This window comes from Oncorhynchus masou, chromosome 15 (assembly GCF_036934945.1).
Source record: "Oncorhynchus masou masou isolate Uvic2021 chromosome 15, UVic_Omas_1.1, whole genome shotgun sequence".
NCBI classification, from domain to species: Eukaryota; Metazoa; Chordata; class Actinopteri; order Salmoniformes; family Salmonidae; genus Oncorhynchus; species Oncorhynchus masou.
This window is the reverse complement of record NC_088226.1, coordinates 20,375,349-20,399,244: the sequence shown is the minus strand read 5'-3', so window position 1 is coordinate 20,399,244 and position 23,896 is coordinate 20,375,349. Positions and strand designations below refer to the sequence as shown.

Below are 23,896 nucleotides of genomic sequence, written 5' to 3'. Positions count from 1 at the left end.
GCAAAGTCAAAATTGGCTATATTGCAAAAAATCATGAAAACAGAGATTGCCTTTTTAGTTTTAATTTAAGGTTAGGCATTAGGGCTAGCAGTATAGTTAAGGTTAGGATTAAGGTTAGGGTTCGGTTTAAAATCAGATTTTTGGACTTTGTGGCTGTGCCAGCTAGTGCAGAGCTGTCTCCAAAACAAGATTCATTATGAAAAAAAATCCAAAAGAAAGATGCCCAGGGTTCCTGCTCATTTGCGTGAACGTGCCTTAGGCATGCTGCAAGGAGGCATGTGGACTGCAGATGTGGCCAGGGCAATAAATTGCCATGTCCGTACTGTGAGACGCCTAGGACAGCACTACAGGGAGGACAATTGATCGTCCTCGCAGTTGCAGACCACTTGTAACAACACCCACACGAGATCATTACATCCGAACATCACACCTGCGGGACAGGTACAGGATGGCAACAACTGCCCGAGTTACACCAGGAACGCACAATCCCTCCATCAGTGCTCAGACTGTCCACAATAGGCTGAGAGAGGCTGGATGGGGGGCTTGTAGGCCTGTTGTAAGGCAGGTCCTCACCAGACATCACTTGCAACAACGTTGCCTATGGGCACTAACCCACCATCGCTGGACCAGACAGGACTGGCAAAAGGGGCTCTTCACTGATGAATCGCAGTTGTGTCTCACCAGGGGTGATGGTCGGATTCGCTTTTATCATCGAAGGAATGAGTGTTACGCCGAGGCCTGTACTCTGGAGCGGGATCGATTTGGAGGTGGAGGGTTCGTCATGGTCTGGGGTGGTGTGTCACAGCATCATCGGACTGAGCTTGTTATCATTTCAGGCAATCTCAACACTGTGCGTTCCAGGGAAGACATTCTCCTCCTCATGTGGTGCTCATCCTGACATGACCCTCCAGTATGACAATGCCACCAGGCATACTGCTCATTCTGTGCGTGATTTCCTGCAAGACAGGAATGTCAGTGTTCTACCATGACCAGCGAAGAGCCCAGATCTCAATTCCATTGAGCACGTCTGGGACCTGTTGGATCGGAGGTTGACGGCTTGGGCTATTCCCTCCAGAAATGTCTGGGGACTTGCAGGTGCCTTGGTGGAAGAGTGGGGTAACATCTCACAGCAAGAAATGGCAAATCTGGTGCAATCCATGAGGAGGAGATGCACTGCAGTACTTAATGCAGCTGGTGGTCACACCAGATACTGATTGTTACTTTGACCCCCCCCCACTGATCAGGGACACATTATTCAATTTCTGTTAGTCACATGTCTGTGGAATTTGTTCAGTTTATGTCTCAGTTGTTGAATCTTGTTATGCTCATACAAATATATTCACATGTTAAATTTGCTGAAAATCAACAAAGTTGACAGTGAGAGGATGTTTCTTTTTTGCTGAGTTTATAATAATAATATATTTTTTTAATCATGAAATTAGTGCACTTGGCTATTCTATCCAGACACAGTTCCCCCAATCCCTCTGCTTTTTTTTACCATGAGCCATTTTGCTCTCTCGCTCTGATACCAACAAGGTGAAGACAGAACAAATGAACGATTCTCTCCACTGAACTGAGTCTGTAGAATGAGTGAATCTGAGGCATCTCATCCCCTCGGAGAGTGCCTTCTCTTCCTTTATTCATCCTTTTTTCATCCCACTGCAATCCTTTGTTTTAGGTGTTTTCTGTTGCTCGAGATGAGTGCTGGACTTTACAAAGGCCTCTTGTTCTCTGCCAGTACTGGCTTTGATAGGCTAAGCCCTCTCACCTACCTATGATGTCAATTGTGATTGGCCGAGGCCAATGCTCATTTTAGTCAACTATAAAAAAAAATGTTGGCAAAGGTCCCGCAGTCTGCTTTGTCATTGAAAAAAATGTGACTGGTGGACCTTCTGCATCTGCCAGTATGATTGGCTCAACTCTCTGTGTTCTAAATTGCAGGTGCTGGTTTGGGAAGAAGGCAGGAGTGTACACAGATTACATCTACCAGGGCCCAATGATCCTGGTGTTGCTGGTAAGACAGTGTTACACAATCCTTTTCACATATTTTTCCTCCTAGTATAGACATTTATAGACATAGTGTTCTAGCCTTGTCCTTGTTAGGTTTTCCTACACCAAGTTCTTCCCCTTTACACCTTCCCTCTAAGTGTGTTTGTATTTACAGCACCGCACAGTTAGGAACACTGACAAAATAAAAATTATTGTGCACTCAAGCAGAAATTGTTTTTCGACGTCAAGTAATTGCTTCAAGACAAACAGTAGAAAGGTCATTGACATTCAATGGTGTGTGAACTTTATACCGCAGTCTTCCAACGCACACACTCACGCACATGCAGTAATATCAGCGTGTGAAGCAATTTGAACGGTGTGACACCTACTACACATATGCAGAACTGACTGGGTCAGTTGGAATGAATATGATATGAGGAATATGTATGAATCGTAAATGATTGGCAGCACGCTAAACTGTGACCGTTTTAGCTCACTTTGACTCTCTTTACACTCTCATTTCCTCCTTAACAAGTCCAATACAGCAAATGAAAGATAAACATCTTGTTATTAATCTACCCATCGTGTCCGATTTTTAAAATGTTTTACAGCGGAAACACAACATGTATTTACGTTAGATGACCACCAAATTCAAAAGCGCACACAGCGATTTTTCAGTCACAAAACATAAATATAGATAATATGAATCACTAATCTTTGATTCTCAGAAAGTTTATCTCATGCCTTCTCCCGACATAACTAATCAGATACTCACACATAACGTTGGACCATAATTGAAAATACAGTACCAGTCAAAGGTTTGGACAACTACTCATTCAACGTTTTTTATTTATTTTACTATTTTCTACATTGTAGAATAATAGAAGACATCAAAACTATGAAATAACACACTGTTTGGAATCATGTAGTAAACAAAAAAGTGTTAAACAAATCAAAACATATTTTATATTTGAGATTCTTCAAAGTAGCCACATTTTGTCAGATTTGCACACTCTTGGCATTCTCTCAACCAGCTTCACCTGAAATGCTTTTCCAACAGTCTTGAATGAATTCCCACATATGCTGAGTACTTGTTGGCTGCTTTTCCTTCACTCTGTGGTCTAACTCATCCCAAACCATCTCAATTGGGTTGAGGTCGGGTGATTGTGGAGACCAGGTCATCTGATGCAGCACTCCATCACTCTACTTCTTGGTCAAATAGACTTTACACAGCCTGGAGGTGTGTTGGGTCATTGTCCTGTTCAATAACAAATGATAGTCCCACTAAGTGTAAACCAGATGGGATGGAGTATCACTCCAGAATGCTGTGGTAGCCATGCTGGTTAAGTGTGCCTTGAATTCTAAATAAATCACTGACAGGGTTACCAGCAAAGCACCCTCACACCAACTCCTCCATGCTCCATGGTGTGAACCACACATGCGGAGATAATCTGTTCACCTACTCTGCGTCTCAGAAATACACGGCAGTTGGAAACACAAATCTCAAATTTGGACTCATCAGACCAAAGAACAGATTTCCACTGTTCTAATGTCCATTGCCCATGTTTTTTTGCCCAAACAAGTCTTCTTATTATTGCTGTACTTTAGTAGTGGTTTCTTTGCATCAATTTGACCATGAAGGCCTGATTCGCACAGTCTCCTTGATGTTGAGATGTGTCTTGCTTGAACCCTTCGAAGCAATTTTTTGGGCTGGTAACTCTAATGAACCAATCCTCTGCAACAGAGGTAACTCCCAGCACGCTACTTTTTAATGTAAAAAATAGATTTTTATTGATTTTCCTTAGTAGTCAATAATCCTAAGACCTTGCTCTGAAGCATTAAATTGGCTTTTTTTACTCCTTGTTTGACATACAGTCAAGATACTGTACCAGCCCAATATCAGCCTGAAAACTTGAAACCCTGTGACTATCACATTTTCGCATTGACTGCAATGTATTGAGAAAAATGTCTAACCTGTTACACTCATATTTTCCCATTGACTGCAATGTACTGAGAGAAAGGTCAAGCCTGTGACACATCTTTTCTAATTTCCTGAAATGTATTGAGAAAAATGTCAACCATGTGACAGTTATTTCCAGTACAGACAAAGATTGTTTTATGAAACGTTTCTTTCTCATAACTTACCAATGTAAATCTTCCTACGTTCTTATTTTCTCTCTGTTTTCAGATCAACTTTATATTCCTCTTCAACATTGTGAGAATCCTAATGACCAAGCTGAGAGCCTCCACAACCTCAGAGACAATACAGTACAGGTGAGCCAGGACCAGGGCCCCAAATGTCCCCCTATACCTTTTACAGTGCATTACTTTTAACCAGGCCCCCATAGGTAGTGCTCTACCTCCTTGGATTTCTTCACATTTTATTGTGTTGCAAAGTGGGATTAAAATAAATGTAATTATTATCTACTCGTCAAAGTGGAAGAAAAAGTATATTTAAAGAATAATGAAAAATAAAATACGAATATAACTTGATTAGATAAGTATTTATGCCCCTGAGTCAATATATGTTACAAACACCTTGGGCAGCGGTTACAGCAGTGAGTCTTCTTGGGTAAGCGCTTTGTACACATGTATTGTACAATATTTGCCCATTGTTATTTCCAACATTCTTCAAGCGCTGTCAAGGTGGTGAAGGTAGGAAACAACACCTCCACTTTGCTGACCCTCAACACTGGGGTGTCACAAGAGTGCGTGCTCAGCCCCCTCCTGTGCTCCCTTTTCACCCATGACTGTGTTGCCATGCACGCCTCCAACTCAATCATCAAGTTTGCAGACGACACTACAGTAGTAGGCTTGATTACCAACATCGACGAGACAGCCTACAGGGAGGAGGTGAGGGCCCTCGGAGTGTGGTGTCAAAAAAGAAAACTCTCACTCAATGTCAACAAAACAAAGGAGATGATTGTGGACTTCAGGAAACAGAAGAGGGAGCACCCCTTATCCGCATAGAAGGGACAGCAGTGGAGAAGGTGGAAAGTTTTAAGTTCCTCTAAATTCCAGAAAATGATGTAATGACTTTAGAAGCTTCTGATTGGCTAATTGACATAACTTGAGTCAATTGGAGGTGTACCTGTGGATGTATTTCAAGGCCTACCTTCAAACTCAGTGCCTCTTTGCTTGATTTCATGGGAAAATCAAAAGAAATCAGCCAAGACCTCAGAAACAAAATTGTAGACCTCCACAAGTCTGGCTCATCCTTGGGAGCAATTTCCAAACGCCTGAAGGTATCACGTTCATCTGTATAAACAATAGTACACAAGTATAAACACCATGGGACCACGCAGCCGTCATACCGCTCAGGAAGGAGAAGCGTTCTGTCTCCTAGAGATGAACGTACTTTGGAGCGAAAAGTGCAAATCAATCCCAGAACAACACCTTGTGAAGATATCCACAGTAAAAATGAGCCCTATATCGACATAACCTGAAAGGCCGTTCAGCAAGGAAGAAGCCACTCCTCCAAAACCGCCATAAAGAAAGCCAGACTACGGTTTGCAACTGCACATGGGGACAAAGATCATACTTTTTGGAGAAATGTCCTCTGGTCTGATGTAACAAAAATAGAACCTTTTGGCCGTCATTATGTTTGGAGGAAAAAGGGGGAGGGTTGCAAGCCGAAGAACACCATCTCAACTGTGAAGCATGGGAGTGGCAGCATCATGTTGTGGGGGTGCATCTCTGCAGGAGGGACTGGTGCACTTCACAAATAGATGGCATCATGAGGGGGGGGGGGAAATTATGTGGATATATTGAAGCAACATCTCAAGACATCAGTCAGGAAGTTATAGCGTGGTCATAAACGGGTCTTTCAAATGGACAATGACCCAAAGCATACTTCCAAAGTTGTGGCAAAATTGCTTAAAGACAACAAAGGAAGGGTTTTGGAGTGGCCATCACAAAGCCCTGACCTGAATCCTATATGACATTTGTGGGCAGGACTGTCAGGAGGAATGGGCTAAAATTCACCCATCTTTTTGTGGGAAGCTTGTGGAAGGCTACCCAAAACGTTTGACCCAAGTAAAACAATTTAAAGGCAATGCTACCAAATACTATTTTAGTGTATGTAAACTTCTGACCCACTGGGAATGTGATGAAAGAAATAAAAGCTGAAATAAATCAATCTCTACTTTATTCTTAAATAAAGTGCTGATCCTAACTGACCTAAGACAGTGAATTTTTACTATGATTAAATGTCATGAAATGTGAAAAACTGAGTTTAAATGTATTCGGCTAAGATATATGTAAACTTGAGTTCAACTGTACATACATTTATATATATACACACAAACTTTCATTCTATTTGTAACTGTGCTATTTCACAACATTTCTGAACCTATATACATTTTACACACCCCATATGTTTTACATTGGTTCTTGTTGTTATTAGTCCCCCCCTTCAGCTCCATTCAACCCCTCCCATCTATCTCTTAACACCATCCATTTTGGATTTCTATTTGCCATATATTTTTCAACTGTGCTGTGATGCTTCACAAAAGTACTGAACCTTTCTTTTCTCATAGCTTCTACAGATTGTAAATTAAATAACTCTTTTTGTTAAAATAATTATTATATTATTGATTGATTGACTATGACTTTTCAAATCACCCATTTTTGCTATCTGCAGCGTTAGTTCTGGGTAAATGTTGCAATTCTTCAGCCCTTCCTGGACCCGTGACCAAAAACGAGCTACATATGGACAGTACAAAAATGTGGTATTTTATTAGTATCCCCATTAGCTGTTGCAAAAGCAGCAGCTACTCTTCCTGGGGTCCACACAAAACATGAAACATAATACAGAATGACATAATACAGAACATCATTAGACAAGAACAGCTCAAGGACAGAACTCCAAACATATTAAAAAAGGCACACGTAGCCTACATATCAATGAATACACACAAACTAACTGGGTCAAAATAGGGGAGAGGCATTGTGCCACGAGGTGTTGCTTTATCTGTTTTTTGAAATAATATGAGATGGAAGGAAGTTCCATGAAATAAGGGCTCTATATAATACGATACTTTTTCTTGAATTTGTTCTGGATTTGGGGACTATGAAAAGACCCCTGGTTACATGTCTGGTGTGATACAGTGGGGCAAAAAAGTATTTAGTCAGCCATCAATTGTGCAAGTTCTCCCATTTAAAAAGATGAGAGGCCTGTTATTTCCATCATAGGTACTAAACTTACTCTTTCAACTAAACAGTATTTTAATTCCTCATCAATCCATAGAGCCTTAACATTTCTAACAGTCAGTTTCTTAACTAGTGCATATTTATCAATAATTGGAAGAAGCAATTTCATAAATTCATCAAGTGCAGCGTCTGGATGCACCTCATTAATCACATCAGACAAACAAATATTTTTAACATCATCAAATAAGAGTCACAGCAAAATCTTTTGTATGATCTCTTATATTAAATTTTATGTCCAGTTTTTGGAACGTTGGCTTTTCCTGGATATAGCCACTATGTTGTGATCACTGCATCCAATGGGCATGGATATAGCTTTAGAACAAAGTTCTACAGCATTAGTAAAAATGTGATCGATACACGTGGATGATCTTGCTCCTGTAGTAGTTGTAAACACCCTGGCAGGTTGATTAATAACCTGAACCAGATTACAGGCACTGGTTACAGTAAGAAGCTTCCTCTTGAGAATACAGCTTGATGAAAACCAGTCAATATTCAGGTCCCCAAGAAAGTAGACTTCTCTGTTTACATCACATACACTATCGAGCATTTCACACATATTATTTAGATACTGACTGTTAGCACTTGGTGGCCTATAGCAACACCCTGAAAGAAAAAGGCTTCAGATGTGCCAAGTGAATCTGCAACCACAACACTTCAATAACACTTGACATAAGGTCTTCTCTAAGCATTACAGGGATATGGCTCTGAATATATACAGCAACTCCTCCCCCATAAGCATTTCTGTCTCTTCTATAGATGTTATATCCTTGTATTGCTACTGCTGTATCATCAAATGAATTATCTAGGTGAGTCTCAGAAATGGCTAATATATGATTGTTATCTGATGTTAGCAAGTTATTGATTTCATGAACCTTTTTTCTAAGGCTACATGTATTAATATGGGCTATTTTCAGCCCTTTCCTGGGAAGCTTATCGGAGATAGACATAATATTGAAAAGAGCAGACAAAGCAAGATAAAAAAATATACATTCAGCAGTCCGTGAATCAATTGGTTTGTGTGTGCGTTGCGGGGTTGAGGCCACGAACCCATAGGCTTGGCTCTCTCATCCCTTGCAGGCTTCTGGGAGGGAGGGTGGACAATGAGCCTGTCGTAGCAGATGTACGCAATGTACACACGCGCTTTGGCAGCTTTCATTGTTGGGATCAGTTATTTTCTCTTCTGGCGCACAGCTTCAGGATAGTTCTCATTGAGGAAGATATACGTTCCTCTCCAGTTCTTGGCTCTTTCCAGAACAGCTACCTTGTCCTTGAACCTCATGAACTTGACCACTATCGGCCTGGACCTATCACCTGGGCCGGTGGTGGGTTTTCCAGTCCCGTGGGAGTGCTCCACATCGACCTTGATGTGGTCCATCTTCAATTTCTCAGAGATTTCTCATTTCCCTCACTTTGTCCTCAGACTCCATCCAGGTCTCATGTGGAGTTCTGCAATTCCGTCAACAACCATGTAGTTTCACCTTGACTGTCCCTCGAGATAGTCTGATTTATCTGTAATTGTTATCATGGATTCACACAGATGTCCTCTCTCAATGACTTACGGATTGCTGTCATCTTGCCGTTCTCCTGTTTCAACTCGTCGAGCTGACCCTGGGAGAACTGCAAACTGTTCTTCCGGTTCTGGACCTCTCCAGTCAGGTCGTCCATTCTTTTGTTAGTAGAATCCACAAGTGTTTGGGCAAAACACTTTAAACTATTTTATTTATGTTGTAACAACTGCTTATAGGTTATAGGTTTAAAAGATCCTTCACATGTGATAGAGACACCACTGACACTGTCCTCAACGGTACTCCCGCTGGCTTTGGTATTTGTCATGGTAGCTAGCAACATATGTTAGGCTGTTACTCCTCGCAGTTCCAGACAGGGCAGGTCATGGGGAAAATTGCAAACAACAAACAGCAGAGATCTAGCCAGCCTCAAAACCGGGACAATCCGCGGTCCCAGGCACAATGGCTAACTGCGTCGCGGGCTGCGTTTAGGAATACCTTGCTAGCTTGATATCCAGCTTGTTAGGCTAGCTGCGATGCCAAATAGCTCCTCAGACCCGTCCTTGGTCGGTAGGATCACTGGAAAGATTACAAGCAGTCCCAGCAACTGATGCCCACTGCGTCCCGGGATCCATCATAAGAAGCTAGGCAAGCCAAGAACTTTCCAACAAACTTTCCAAACAAACAAAACCGAGCTTTTCCTCGTTCCGCGTACAACAGGAATTTATGATCTAATGACTGCCTCCTCACAGCAAAATCTGCAGAGCTGGGAAGATTGTATCCCCCATATAAATATAACATTCTATTGTTTACAAGAATTTTGTATAATCATTTCAATTGAAAAATGTAAAGTTTTGAATCCGCCGTTGTTTTGCATGTCAATTCATAAACCATGTGCCATGGAATCAGTACATTGAAAATCTCTTGCCAAATATTTAGCAATTTATATGGCACAGCTGTCAATTTGTTGGTCTTAAATGAAATTGGTATATGGTTTTATTTATAACCATTTTTTAAAACCATTTCTGGTCTTTAATGTAGGGCCGACAGACAAGTTCCTTAGTTTTCCCCATTCTACTTTCCTCTTCCATTTTTGTGGTATTGTTGCAATTAGTTGGTTGTAATTTTGGGTAGAGCAGACATTTCCATATGTCTGTGATAGCTGCATGTGTGACATAACTCCACCAGTCCTATTTATGATATAATTTACAAAAATGATACATTTTTTAAACATTTTAATCAATAATTATTTATTTTTTATTCAATTAGTATATTTGAGTTTAACCACAATATTTGTTGTATTATTTGTTCTGTCTTTTCAGGTGGATTAAACTGAAATTGCTATCAACTTTCTAAGGCTTGTTTAAAAAATGATATTTGGAGATGATTTCATTGTCAAATAACCAAAAGTGAGCAGTTATAATCTGAAAAAAGGTATAAGGCCATTCTTGAACATGGGGTGAGGTATTCTTATTGATTTACTAGAGAACCATTTAGGTTTTAACTATAACTTGTGTGACTGATGCCTTTAGTGAGAGGTCTAATGCTGTACTATTTAATTATTTCTGCCCCCGAATTCATATTCGTTATATAAATAGGCACATTTAATTTTGTCTGGCTTGCCGTTCATAATCTCAGCAAAAAAAGAAACGTCCCTTTTTCAGGGCCGTCATTCAAAGATAATTCGTAAAAATCCAAATAACATTGTAAAGGGTTTAAACACTGTTTCCCATGCTTGTTCAATGAGCCAAAAACAATTAATGAACATGCACCTGTGGAGCGGTCGTTAAGACACTAACAGCATACAGACAGCTTACAGACAGTAGGCAATTAAGGTCACAGTTATGAAAACTTAGGACACTAAAGAGGCCTTTCTACTGACTCTGCAAAACACCAAAAGAAAGATGCCCAGGGTCCCTTCTCATTTGCATGAACATGCCTTAGACATGCTGCAAGGAGGCATGAGGACTGCAGATGTGGCCAGGGTAATAAATTGCAATGTCCGTACTGAAACGCCTAAAACAGCACTACAGGGAGACAGGATTGACAGCTGATTGTCCTCGCAGTGGCAGACCATGTGTAACAACACCTGCACAGGATCGGTACATCCGAAACATCACACCTGCAGGACAGCTGGACAGGATGGCAACAACAACTAACTAACTAACCAAAAATACAGCCCGTTCTAACTAGTGTATTTAACAAAGTTCACCTAGGAATGCCCATGGGCACAATAACTACTCCATCAAAGTGCTCAAAAAAAGACTGTCAGACATGGCATTTACAGAGAGATTGAGCTCTAGAACAAACAAATGATGGAGAAACCATGGAGAAGGAACTTGATAGGTTAGGAAATAGGAGGAGGTGTGTCTTGTTGATGATTGATTGTTGACTGATTGGGGAGTGATGATTTTCACTGTGAGGGGAGAAGGAGAGAAAAGAAACACACACACAGGATGTAACTGTATCCGTAACAGACAGCTACAGGATGGCAACAACAACTGCCCGACACAGACATCACAGTGCGGCAACAATGTTGCCTATGGGCACAAACCCACCATCAGACAGGACTGTAAAAAGTGTGGTTTTGTCTCAGAAGGGGTGATGGTCAGGATCGCTTTTATCATCGAAGGAATGAGCGTTACACCGAGGCCTGTACTCTGGAGTGGGATCGATTTGGAGGTGGATGGTCCGTCATGGTCTGGGGTGGTGTGTCACAGCATCATCGGACTGAGCTTGTTCAGTCCACTGTGGATTACAGGGAAGACATCCTCCTCACTCATGTGGTACCCTTCCTGCAGGCTCATCCTGACATGACCCTCCAGCATGACAATGCCACCAGCCATACTGCTCATTCTGTGTGGGATTTCCTGCAAGACAGGAATGTCAGTGTTCTGCATGGCCAGCAACGAGCATGGATCTCAGTCCCATTGAGCACTTCTGGAACCTGTTGGATTGGAGGTGTGAGGGCTAATGCCATTCCCCCAGAAATATTCGGGAACTTGCAGGTGCCTTGGTGGAAGAGTGGGGCAACATCTCACAGCAAGAACTGGCAAATCTGGTGCAGTCCAATAGGAGGAGATGCACTGCAGTACTTAATGCTGCTGGTGGCCACACCAGATACTGACTGTTACTTTGACCCCCCCCCCCCATTTACACGTTAAGTTTGCTGAAAATAAACGCAGTTGACAGTGAGGGGACATATCTTTATTTGCTGGGTTTATGATTTAAAAAGCAGGTCACTAGGAATAGGCAAAACCATAAGCAAATAGGTAAACTGTGATATGACTTAAGAGTTAATCAGGGTGGTTTTTCCACAAATAGACAGGTTTTCTCCTTTCCATGGTAGCAAGAGCTTCTCTATTTTGGCTTAATTTCTATAAAAATGTATTGGAGTGAGATCATTTCTTTCTTTCAGGATTTTTATACCGAGTATGTTCACATTCCCGTCAGACCATATTATTGGTAAACTACATGTAAAAGTTGACTGATCCAATACGTAATACCATTCACATCATAATTTGGTTTTAATCCAGAGGTTAGAAAAAATATCTAGATCATCTATGAGACTGTGGATGGATTCTAATTGTGGTTTTAAAAGAAATCATGAATCATCAGCGTACAATGACAACTTTGTTTTTAAGCCACAGATTTCTCATCACTTAATTTATTGTTTGATCTAATTTTAACAGATAACATTTCGATGGCAATAATAAATAGACGTGTCAGTTGTGGACAACCTTGTTTAACCCCCTCTTGACAGTTTAAAAGTTTGAGATGTAGCCATTATTTACTATTTTACACCTAGGGATACTATACATACCTTCAAGAGTTTCTCCAAAATGTAAGTATTCTTGGCATTTATATATAAACTCCAGTCGTACTTTATCAAAAACCTTTTCAAATGGCCCGGGTGGCGCAGTGGTTAAGGGTGCTGTACTGCAGCGCCAGCTGTGCCATCACAGTCCCTGGGTTCGCGCCCCAGGCTCTGTTGTAACCGGCCGTGACCGTTGTCCAGGTTAGGGAGGGCTTGGTCGGTAGGGATGTCCTTGTCTCATCGCGCACCAGCGACTCCTGTGGCGGGCCGGGCGCAGTGCGCGCTAGCCAAGGTTGCACGGTGTATCCTCCAACACATTGGTGCGGCTGGCTTCCGGGTTGGATGCGCGCTGTGTTAAGAAGCAGTATGGCTGGTTGGGTTGTGTATCAGAGGACGCATGACTTTCAACCTTCGTCTCTCCCGAGCCTGTACAGGAGTTTTAGCGATGAGACAAGATCATAGCTACTACAACAACTGGATACCATGAAATTGGGGGGTAAAAAAATAAAGAAATAAAAATAATGATAAATAAAACCTTTTCAAAATCAGCTATGAAAACCAAGACTGGTTTCCCTGAAATTCCATAGTATTTAATTTTTTCCAGTTCTTGTCTTATATTATCTCCAATGTATCGTCCCTGTAAAATACCTGTCTGATTAGGATGAATAATGTCTGACAATATCTTTTTAATTCTATGCGCCAAGCATTTAGCTCAAATTTTTGCATCACAACACTAAAGTGTAAGAGGCCTCGATCTTTATATATATGTATCTTTATATATACACACCACTTGGATCCTATTTCAGTAATAATGAAATCAGACCTCCTTGTTGCATGTTCTGATAATCTAACGTTTATATAGGAGTGGCTAAAACATGCTAATAATGGTCCTCTGAGTATATAAAAAAAGTTTGATATACTCATACATATATTTACATGTACATATTCCCATTCGCCCCTTTAGATTTGTGTGTATTAGGTAGTTGTTGGGGTATTGTTAGATTACTTGGAACATTGTTATATTACTGCACTGTCGGAACTAGAAGCACAGGCATTTCGCTACACTCGCATTAACATCTGCTAACCATGTGTATGTGACAAATACAATTTGATTTTACTGTATTTGTTGGGGGTCATGGCTAGACAGCAATTTTAAGGTATTGGCATAGATTTTTAAGCAGATTTAAGTCAAAACTGTAACTTGACCACTAAGGAACATTCACTGTCTTCTTGGTAAGCAACTCGTGTAGATTTGACTTTGTGTTGTAGGTTATTGTCCTGCTGAAAGGTGAACTCCTCTCCCAGTGTCTGGTGGAAAGCAGACTGAAGCAGGTGTTCCTCTAGGATGTGTTGCTTAGCTCCATCCCAGTCTTTGCCGATGTCAAGCATACCCATACCATGATGCAGCCATGCTTAGAAATAAGGAGGAAGTTATTCAGTGATGTGTTGTATTGGATTTTCTGCAAACATAAGGCTTTGCATTGAGGCCAAAAGTGTATTCCTTTGCCATGTTTTTTTTTGTTGTTGGTATGACTTTGATGCTTTGTTGCATACATACTGTATGCATGTTTTGTGTATTTGAATTCTTCTTTTCACTCTGTCATTTAGGTCAGTATTGTGGAGTCGCTACAATGTTGTTGATCCATCCTCCGTTTTCTCCCAATACAGCCATTGAACTTTGCAGCTGTTTTAACATCACCAATGGCCACGTGGTGACATCCCTTGGCAGTTTCCTTCTTGTCCTGCATTTCAGTGCAGAAGGATGACTGCATCTTTAATGTGTCTGTGAGGTTTAATACATCATCCACAGCATAATTATTAACTTGACCATGCTTAAGGATATTGAATATGTAATTTGTTATTGTTACCCATTTACCAATCACTGCCCTTATTTATGAGGCTTTTGAAAAGCTCCCTGGTCTTTGTAGTTGAATAGGTGCTTGAAATATAACACTTGACTAAGGGACATTACAGATGCTGAATGTATGGGGGACAGAGGAAGGGGTGGTCATAAAAAAATAATATCAACCCCTATTAGTCCATAGAACTTATTATATTATTTGTTAAGCGAAATCTTACTTCTGAACTTATTTAGGCTTGCCTAAAAAAAGGGTCTGAATGCACAACAAAATGTGAAAAAAAGTCCAAGGGGGTGTAGACTTTCTATAGGCACTGTAGGGATTAGGGTGCCATTTTGGATGCATCCAGGGTCAGTAGTCATCAATATGCTGTTAATTAATACACGCCCAGGAAACATCAATGGCCTCGTTGGAAGAAACATAATGATCGATACCTGTCTGGTTGAATTGTAATAATTTATTTTTGTATGGAACCAGGTGGGGTGGGAGACTGTGTGCGTGTGTTCCGCGTGTGTGCGTGCCCATGCCCGTGTGTAGCTGTATCTTCAGAAACCCTGGCACCCTTCACAGCTACTGTAACCAGCTAACATAACACACCATGCTGACTATTCACAAGCCGTAATAATTTTCAAACCTTTTTTTGGAACAGTAAAATCAGACAGTTTGACTGATTCCTTGGATAATGAAACCAGAGTGGCAGACGCTGCATGGGGTAATCTGACTGGAAAGTAGCCAAGCAAATATCTCATTATTGTTATTCTAATGGAGTCATTTGTCAATCAAACATCTTATTGAGCAAATTCAATTTGGCTTCACTAATGTGGTTATAAAGGCTACGTTCGTTACCCTACAGTCAGCTTTTAGTTGCGTCCCAAATGGCACCTTATTATCTATACAGTGCACCACTTTTAACCAGGGCCTGGTCCTGGTCAAAAGTAGTGCACTATGTAGGGAATAGGGTGCCATTTTGTGGGTCTCGCGCCATTGAGCCTCAGCTAGTGCTCCTCTATTGGACTCTGCTGGTCAGCACTTCACTGATGATTAATAATATGCTGATGGATGAGAGGCCAGTATGACCTAGAACATGACCTTGTCCTCATACATTAACCCCTTGGTGGGCCGTATAGCTGGTATGCACCACAGCAATGCACTTCCACTGGGAAATGGGTGAATTGAAAGAATGTGTCCGTGTCACATGACTTTAGGACATGTCAGAAATTGAAATTGTACATTCATTTTGTGCTCAATTTGTCAGTGTAGACGAGAGGGCAGTACGGCAACATGCTAGCTCTGACAGCGCTGGGTAACAGTTTCAGCAGCTGACATCGGGGGTCTCTGCGTGGAAGTGATGGGCACAGCTGCCACTCACTCATTCACAGGTGTGAGAGCGCCATGGGGCGGCCGAGGATGACACATACGCAAGCGAACAGGCATTCACATGGCATAAATGCCATGCACGCACACACACAAACACGGACACAAACACACACACATACACACAGAAACAAACACACAGCCACTGACTCAGCAAGTTTAAGAACATAAATATATTAACAGAGCAATTCAAATTGGGAGTTATTCATCTACCTGTTATAGTACTGTAAGGAGTGTGAGGTAATTCAGTATGCATGTTAACTGGAAACTGCTGCCATGGTTTGTATATGTAACCCCAGACCCAGTGTGGAATCAAAGTATTGTAAGAACTTGACAAACATTATCACTACCCTTAAAGATATGTCGACACCATGAATCCAAACGACACACGACAGTATTGTGAGTGCTGTCATGAACCATAAAATCACAGAACAGGACAAAAAAAACACTTGGCAGCCATTAGCAAATTAGTATTGGCCCACTAGTTGTCTGGCAGGTCTATTTTAGGTACCTATTTTTGTTTTAGTATGGATCTGTGTCTGTGTCTAATTGACTCTCTAGTTGGCGGCCAGGTCTTTATTTAATAATATGACTCTTGTGTTACTGTGTGTCCATCAGGAAAGCAGTGAAGGCCACTCTGGTGCTGCTGCCTCTCCTAGGCATCACCTACATGCTATTTTTCGTCAACCCGGGAGGGGAGGATGAGGTCGCCCAAATAGTCTTCATCTACTTCAACTCCATCCTGGAGTCTTTTCAGGTATGCCCAGGCCAAATGAAAAGTGTTAGAGGGTTTAAGAACTTGTTTGACGCTGTAAACATTCTGAAGCATATAACGTGTCACTAAAAAATAGATGTAGGCTACAGTACAATGTAGTGCTGCTCATCCTATCTTCAATGTTTAACACTCTCTCTCTTCTCTCACCATCTTTCCCTTTGTCTCTGTTCTCCAGGGCTTTTTCGTGTCAGTGTTTTATTGCTTCCTGAACAGCGAGGTAAGCAGATTCATGTTCGTCCCATGATCCCCCACCGCTCACACTGTACCCGTAATGCGTTTTCCTTTCAAATCCCTCCCTCCCACTATCCCTCCCTCCAACCCTACTCTCATTCCTCCCAGGACTATTAGAAACATGTCCACTTGGCACCATTTCATGCAAAGCTAAAAATGTCCTAAAAATGTACTGTGTCGTCTAAAATGCAAGGCAAGCAGCAGGGTTACATTGGACATGCAGATTTCCACCACTGGACAGCATAATTAATAGGATCACAATGAGCTTCACCCTGGCCCAACACATATGCAGTGGGGCAAAAAAGTAGTTAGTCAGCCACCAATTGTGCAAGTTCTCCCACTTAAAAAGATGAGAGTAGCCTGTAATTTTCATCATAGGTACACTTCAACTATGACAGACAAAATGAGAAAAAGTATCCAGAAAATCACATTGTAGGATTTTTTATGATTTTATTCGAAATTTTGGTGGAAAATAAGTATTTGGTCAATAACAAAAGTTTATCTAAATACTTTGTTATATACCCTTTGTTGGCAATGACAGAGGTCAAACGTTTTCTGTAAGTCTTCACAAGGTTTTCACACACTGTTGCTGGTATTTTGGCCCATTCCTCCATGCAGATCTCCTCTAGAGCAGTGATGTTTTGGGGCTGTTGCTGGGTAACACAGACTTTCAACTCCCTCCAAAGATGTTCTATGAAGTTGAGATCTGGAGACTGGCTAGACCACTCCAGGACCTTGAAATGCTTCTTACGCAGCCACTCCTTCATTGTCCGGGTGTTGTGTTTGGGATCATTGTCATGCTGAAAGACCCAGCCACGTTTCATCTTCAATGCCCTCGCTGATGGTAGGCTTTGTTACTTTGGTCCCAGCTCTCTGCAGGTCATTCACTAGGTCCCCCCGTGTGGTTCAGGGATTTTTGCTCACCGTTCTTGTGATCATTTTGACCCCACGAGGTGAGATCTTGCGTGGAGCCCCAGATCGAGGGAGATTATCAGTGGTCTTGTATGACTTTCATTGCTCCCACAGTTGATTTCTTCAAACCAAGCTGCTTAACTATTGCAGATTCAGTCTTCCCAGCCTGGTGCAGGTCTACAATTTTGTTTCTGGTGTCCTTTGACAGCTCTTTGGTCTTGGCCATAGTGGAGTTTGGAGTGTGACTGTTTGAGGTTGTGGACAGGTGTCTTTTATACTGATAACAAGTTCAAACAGAGAGAGACAGAAATCTTGCTTGTTTGTAGGTGGCCAAATACTTATTTTCTACCATAATTTGCAAATAAATTCATTAAAAATCCTTCAATGTGATTTTCTGGATTTTTTTTCTCATTTTGTCTGTCATACTTGAAGTGTACCTATGATGGAAATTACAGGCCTCTCTCATCTTTCTAAGTGGGAGAACTTGCACAATTGGTGGCTGACTAACTACTTTTTTTGCCCCACTGTATACACACCCCATGTCAGAGGCTGCATGGTACCATGGTATGAGGTAGTACACTATATAAGGAATAGGATGCCGAAATGGATTTGTCATAAAATATTAACCGGTGAGAAACCTAAATCTGTCTGGAGTTACAAAAAATTGCTTGCCCTAAAACCTGAAAAACCCTTGGGAGAGCTGTGAAAGTACTCTTGCTACACAGCTTGATGTAAACATTGCAGTTACCTCCTCAGGTATCCCATTCTCCCTGGAGCATTCTGTCTCAACAGGAGGCTATCCGGGTCATGTCTCCTGGATAACTCATCCGTGTATTTTGGTTTATAAATGCATTTATTTTACCTCATTACAAGGAGAGTCCTGAAGGATGAAGTGAAGCCTCTACACTAATGCTGAAAAGAGGTCAATGTACAGTATGTTAGCATGACGCCACTTAGTGTGGCAGATATCTCCCACTGAGGTGCAGTTACTTAGGGCAAAAGTGGCCACTCAATAGACGTGTGCTGGCAGTTTGCTTAGCTAATCAACCTCCGTTTCTCCTGTCGGCTTGCTAATGTCAAGCAGAAGCTAATTCGTTGCTCTTGATGGAATCATGGGACTACATCCAAAGGGCAAATGGTGGAGTTTGGCGGTTGTTCATATGTTATCATGAACCATCAGTGATCTGTGAAGTAAAGCCAGAGAGGACCGATTGTTTTTTTTTCTGCTTTTTTTCACCGTTTACCACATAAAGAGAACCAGAGTAGTACTAACCTCAGACACACAGGTAAATGTTATTAACTAGCCTTCTCTACTCTGATATTCTAGAAGAAGTGCCGTTACTCAAGCAGTAGGAAAGAGAGTAGAAAGAGGTGCCGCTTTTCCGTACCAGTCAGCCGCTGCCAACTTCAATCTAATACAGCTCTCCTTCACACTTACAGTGCAAGCTCGGTTAATGACCGAACTGATATTAACGCTAACCAATTGCACTGAAATCATGATGAACAGCAGGGTTTTAACCTTCTCTCCTCTCCAGAACCTTCTTTTAATAACTCCTATGCTGCTGGGAGACCCCTTGAAGCAATACACACAACTCTGACTCTAATGACAGACTTAAAGCATGCTGCAAGGGGAAAACCTAGCCAAAACAAAGATTCACTCACCTTGTGCTAACCTCACTAGCAGGGAGAAAATGCTCTTTAAATTGGATCTGCTGGGTATCTACGCATGTGGTCCTGAGTAAAAACTCCTGTGTGAAAAGACTGAGCAATAGCTGAATTGTAGTGATAGCTATGGTGTATTTGTACAATATTCCGGACGGATGTCTTTTTGTAGTGTGTTTCAAAGCCACTGGACTCCACAAGCTGATTAACCTATTGAATTGAATGTCATGTATTGAATCCCATGAAAACCAAGTGGTGGTCAGAGTAAAACATTCTCAGAACCTCCCTACAACCTATAAATAAACGTCCCCAGAACAGGCAAAACGCTCTTAATAAACGTTCAGTTCTACCGGTCAGAAAGCATATGGATTTGTTTCCACAACCAGTGTGAAACTAAAAACAAATGTTCCTACAACACATGATTCTACATGTGAAAGGTTACGTGATCACACGTGAAAATCCACGGGAAATATCATCAAGTGTTTCAAAACTAAATGGAAATGTCACACTTGGAATCCTGTGATTTTCTGTGGTTTTTCAAACCTTAATTTCTCTGGCGACTCTTTAGCCTTACACAATTGCCTTAGCTATTTTGAAATGTTAATGATTTCACACTCATGGCAGGCTGTGTATAAGATTGTCAAACCTGTCAGGACAATAGGCCAGTTACATTTTCACACCCACGCACAAGAAAAAGAGCAGGCCAAACTCCCAGCCTAGCCTATACTACAGTAATCACCTCCAACCTTATGGAAATAAATGTGAAACTCACATTTGAGTAGATCTGACATTCACCTACAATAACCAGTGAATAATTATAGTGTAGTGCAAATCGCTACATCAAAGCTGCATACTGTTATTAGACTAACACAGGGTTCTTAGACCTTTTCAGCCTGGAACCCAAATGAGAAATTCTGTTTTCCTGGAACCCAAGCTTATGAAAACATGCAACTATACGAACAGTTGAAGTCAGAAGTTTACATACACTTAGGTTGGAGTCATTAAAACTCGTTTTTCAACCACTCCACAAATTTCTTAACAAACTATAGTTTTGCAAGTCGGTTAGGACATCTACTTTGTACATTACACAAGTAATGTTTTCAACAACTGTTTACAGACAGATTATTTCACTGTATCACAATTCCAGTGTGTCAGAAGTTTACATACACTAAGTTGACTGCCTTTAAAGAGCTTGGAAAATTCCAGAAAATTATGTCAGGTACAAAAGTATCTATATCCACAGTAAAATGAGTCCTATATTGACATAACCTGAAAGGTTGCTCAGCAAGGAAGAAGCCACTGCTTTCATAAAAAAAACAGACTACAGTTTGCAACTGCACATAGGGACAAAGATTGTACTTTTTGGAGAAATGTCCTCTGGTCTGATGAAACAAAAATAGAGCTGTTTGGCCATGATGACCATTGTTATGTTTGGAGGAAAAGGGGGAGGCTTGCAAGCTGAAGAACAACATCCCAACCGTGAAGCACGGGGGTGGCAGCATCATGTTGTGGGGGTGCTTTGCTGCAGGAGGGACTGGTGTACTTCACAAAATAGATGGCATCATGAGGCAGGAAAATTATGTGGATATATTGAAGCAACATCTCAAGACATCAGTCAGGAAGTTAAAGCTTGGTCACAAATGGACATTCCAAGCATACTTCAAAAGTTGTGGCAAAATGGCTTAAGGACAACAAAGTCAAGGTATTGGAGTGGCCATCACAAAGCCCTGACCACAATCCTATAGGAAATTCGTGGGCAGAACTGAAAAAGTGCATGCAAGCAAGGATGCCTACAATCCTGATTCAGTTACACCAGCTTTGTCAGGAAAAATGGGCCAAAATTTACCCAACTTATTGCGGGAAGCTTGTGGAAGGCTACCTGAAATGTTTGACCCCAGCTAAACAATTTAAAGGCAATGCTACTAAATACTAATTCAGTGTTTGTAAACTTCTGGCCCACTGGGAATGTGCTGAAAGAAATGAAAGCTATAATACATCATTATCTCTACTATTATTCTGACAGTTCACATTCTTCAAATAAAGTGGAGATCCTAACTGCCCTAAGACAGGGATTTTTACTAGGATTAAATGTCAGGAATTGTAAAAAATAAAAAATAAAAAAATAAAAGAGTTTAAACATATTTGGCTAAGGTATATGCAAACCTCTGACTTCAACTGTAGATATCAGTTCATTTCATTGGCCTTATGCCTAGAACAATTGCAATATAAACAAATAACAATGAAATAACCATATAAATAGCTATTCATGTTTATTTTTCTCCATTAAAAACACTCTTACATATATATCTTTCTAGGGTGGAACTGTTGCTGTTAAAATACAAGAAGTCATTTTAATTTTTGAAACCAGATGCTTTTTGAGGCATCACACAGATGCTGCGACCCATTCTATGAGGCTGGACTAACACATCATGAATCATTTTCATTCAGTAAAATACTGTAGGTTATCACAAACATTGAGTGTACAAAATATTATGAACACCTGCTCTTTCCATGACAGACTGACCAGGGGAAATAATCCAAGTGAAAGCTATGATCCAGTATTGATGCCACTTGTTAAATCCACCTCAATCTGCGTAGATGAAGGGGAGGAGACAGGTTAAAGAAGGATTGTTAAACATTGAGACAAATGAGACATGGATTATGTATATGTGCCATTCAGAGTGTGAATAGGCAAGACAAAATATTTAAGTGCCTTTGAAAGGGGTATGGTAATAGGTGCCAGGCGCACAGGTTTGTGTCAAGTACTGCAACACAGCTGGGTTTTTCACGCTCAGCAGTTTCCCGTGTATATGAAGAATGGTCCACCACCCAAAGGACATCCAGCTAACTTGACAACTGTGGGAAGCATTGGAGTCAACATAGGCCAGCATCCCTGTGGAACGCTTTCAAAATCTTGTAGAGTCCTTGCCCTGATGATAGTGTTGAGTGTTAACCGAAATGTTGGTTCTTTTTCATTTTTTAAAACAACCAATTGACTTATTTGAATTGTATTTTGTTCCGGTTTTTTTTCTGTGCGCACATTGCACAGTTTCTCTAGAGATAAATCAGATCCAGCCTGAACTGTGCCATTGAGTAGGACAGGGGTACTCAACTCTTACCATACGAGGTCCGGCACCTGCTGGTTTTCTGTTCTATCGGATAATGAGATGCACACACCTGGTGTCCCAGGTCTAAATCAGTCACTGATTAGAGGGGAACAATAAAATAAAATGCAGTGGAACTGGCTTTGAGGTCCAGAGTTGAGTATGAGGGTAGTAGGGAGATATAGTTTCCAACAGGCCATAAGCTACATCAAGTGGAGGGCCGAGTGTCTGTGGGATTTTGCTCCACCCTTATGCTTGATTGGTGAATTAAGGTCACTAATTAGAATGGAATACCCCTCCCCTGGATTTCTAGGTCTTAATTGAAAGGAAAAAGTGATTTTGTCAGACAGCAGCTCTATAGAGATGAGAAAATGACTTGGAATTAAATAATAAAGTCATCAAATAAAACAAATGTTTTATTCACAACAATGGAAATATTTGATTAAAGCGAAGTGAATAAGTCATGTTTAATAAGTGATAAGCATTAATGGGCAGTCACTACCATCATGGGACTATTATTGTTTTATTCAGTGTTATCACAGGATTCAACTCAGATAATTCATAGTGCACCAATGTGAAAAATGTATAATCTAAAATAAATGAAGCCTACACACTAATGCTGAGTAGAGGTCAATGTACAATATGTTAGCATGACGCCACTTAGTGTGGCAGATATCTCCCATTGAGGCGCAGTTACTTAGGGCAAAAGTGGCCACTCAATAGATGTGTGCTGGCAGTTTGCTTAGCTAATCAACCTCCGTTTCTCCTGTCGGCTTGCTAATGTCAAGCAGCAGCTAATTCGTTGCTCTTGATGGAGTCATGGAACTACATCCAAAGGGCAAATGGTGGAGTTCGGCCGGTGTTCATATGTTATCATGAACCATCAGCGATCTGTGAAGTAAAGCCAGAGAGGACCGATTTGTTTTTTCTGCTTTTTTTCACCATTTACCACATAAGGAGAACCAGAGTAGTACTAACCTCAGACACACAGGTAAATGTTATTAACTAGCCTTCTCTACTCTGATATTCCCGAAGAAGTGCCGTTACTCAAGCAGTAGGAAAGAGAGTAGAAAGAGGTGCCGGTTTTTCCGTACCAGTCAGCCGCGGCCGACTTCAATCTAATACAGCTCTCCTTCACCTTGTGCGAAGCAGGGAGAAAATGCTCTTTAAATTGGATCTGTTGGGTATCTAAGCGTGTAGTCCTGAGTAAAAACTCCTGTGTGAAGAGACTGAGCAATACCTGGGTTGTGGTGGTAGTTATGGTGTATTTGTTCAATATTCCATAGTCCGGGCAGAGTCTTTTTGTAGTGTGTTTCAAAGCCACTGGACCCCATAAGCTGATAAACATAGTGTGTCATAACATCTATTGAATCCCATTCAAACCAAGTGGTGGTCAGAGTAAAACGTTCTCAGAACCTCCCTACAATCTATAAATAACCATTCCCAGAACAGGCAAA

The 23,896-nt window shown here is 41.1% G+C and overlaps 1 protein-coding gene across 1 annotated transcript in view; it reads left to right on the top strand.

Moving 5' to 3' along the window:
- The window catches only part of LOC135555846 (corticotropin-releasing factor receptor 1-like), a 173,353-nt gene that overhangs the window by 135,658 nt on the left and 13,799 nt on the right, over positions 1-23,896 (top strand). Inside the window, exons 10-13 of the mRNA XM_064988613.1 lie at positions 1,942-2,014; positions 4,178-4,263; positions 16,374-16,512; positions 16,706-16,747. Of these exons, the coding sequence (XP_064844685.1) occupies positions 1,942-2,014; positions 4,178-4,263; positions 16,374-16,512; positions 16,706-16,747 (340 nt within the window). The remainder of the gene's footprint in view (positions 1-1,941; positions 2,015-4,177; positions 4,264-16,373; positions 16,513-16,705; positions 16,748-23,896) is intronic.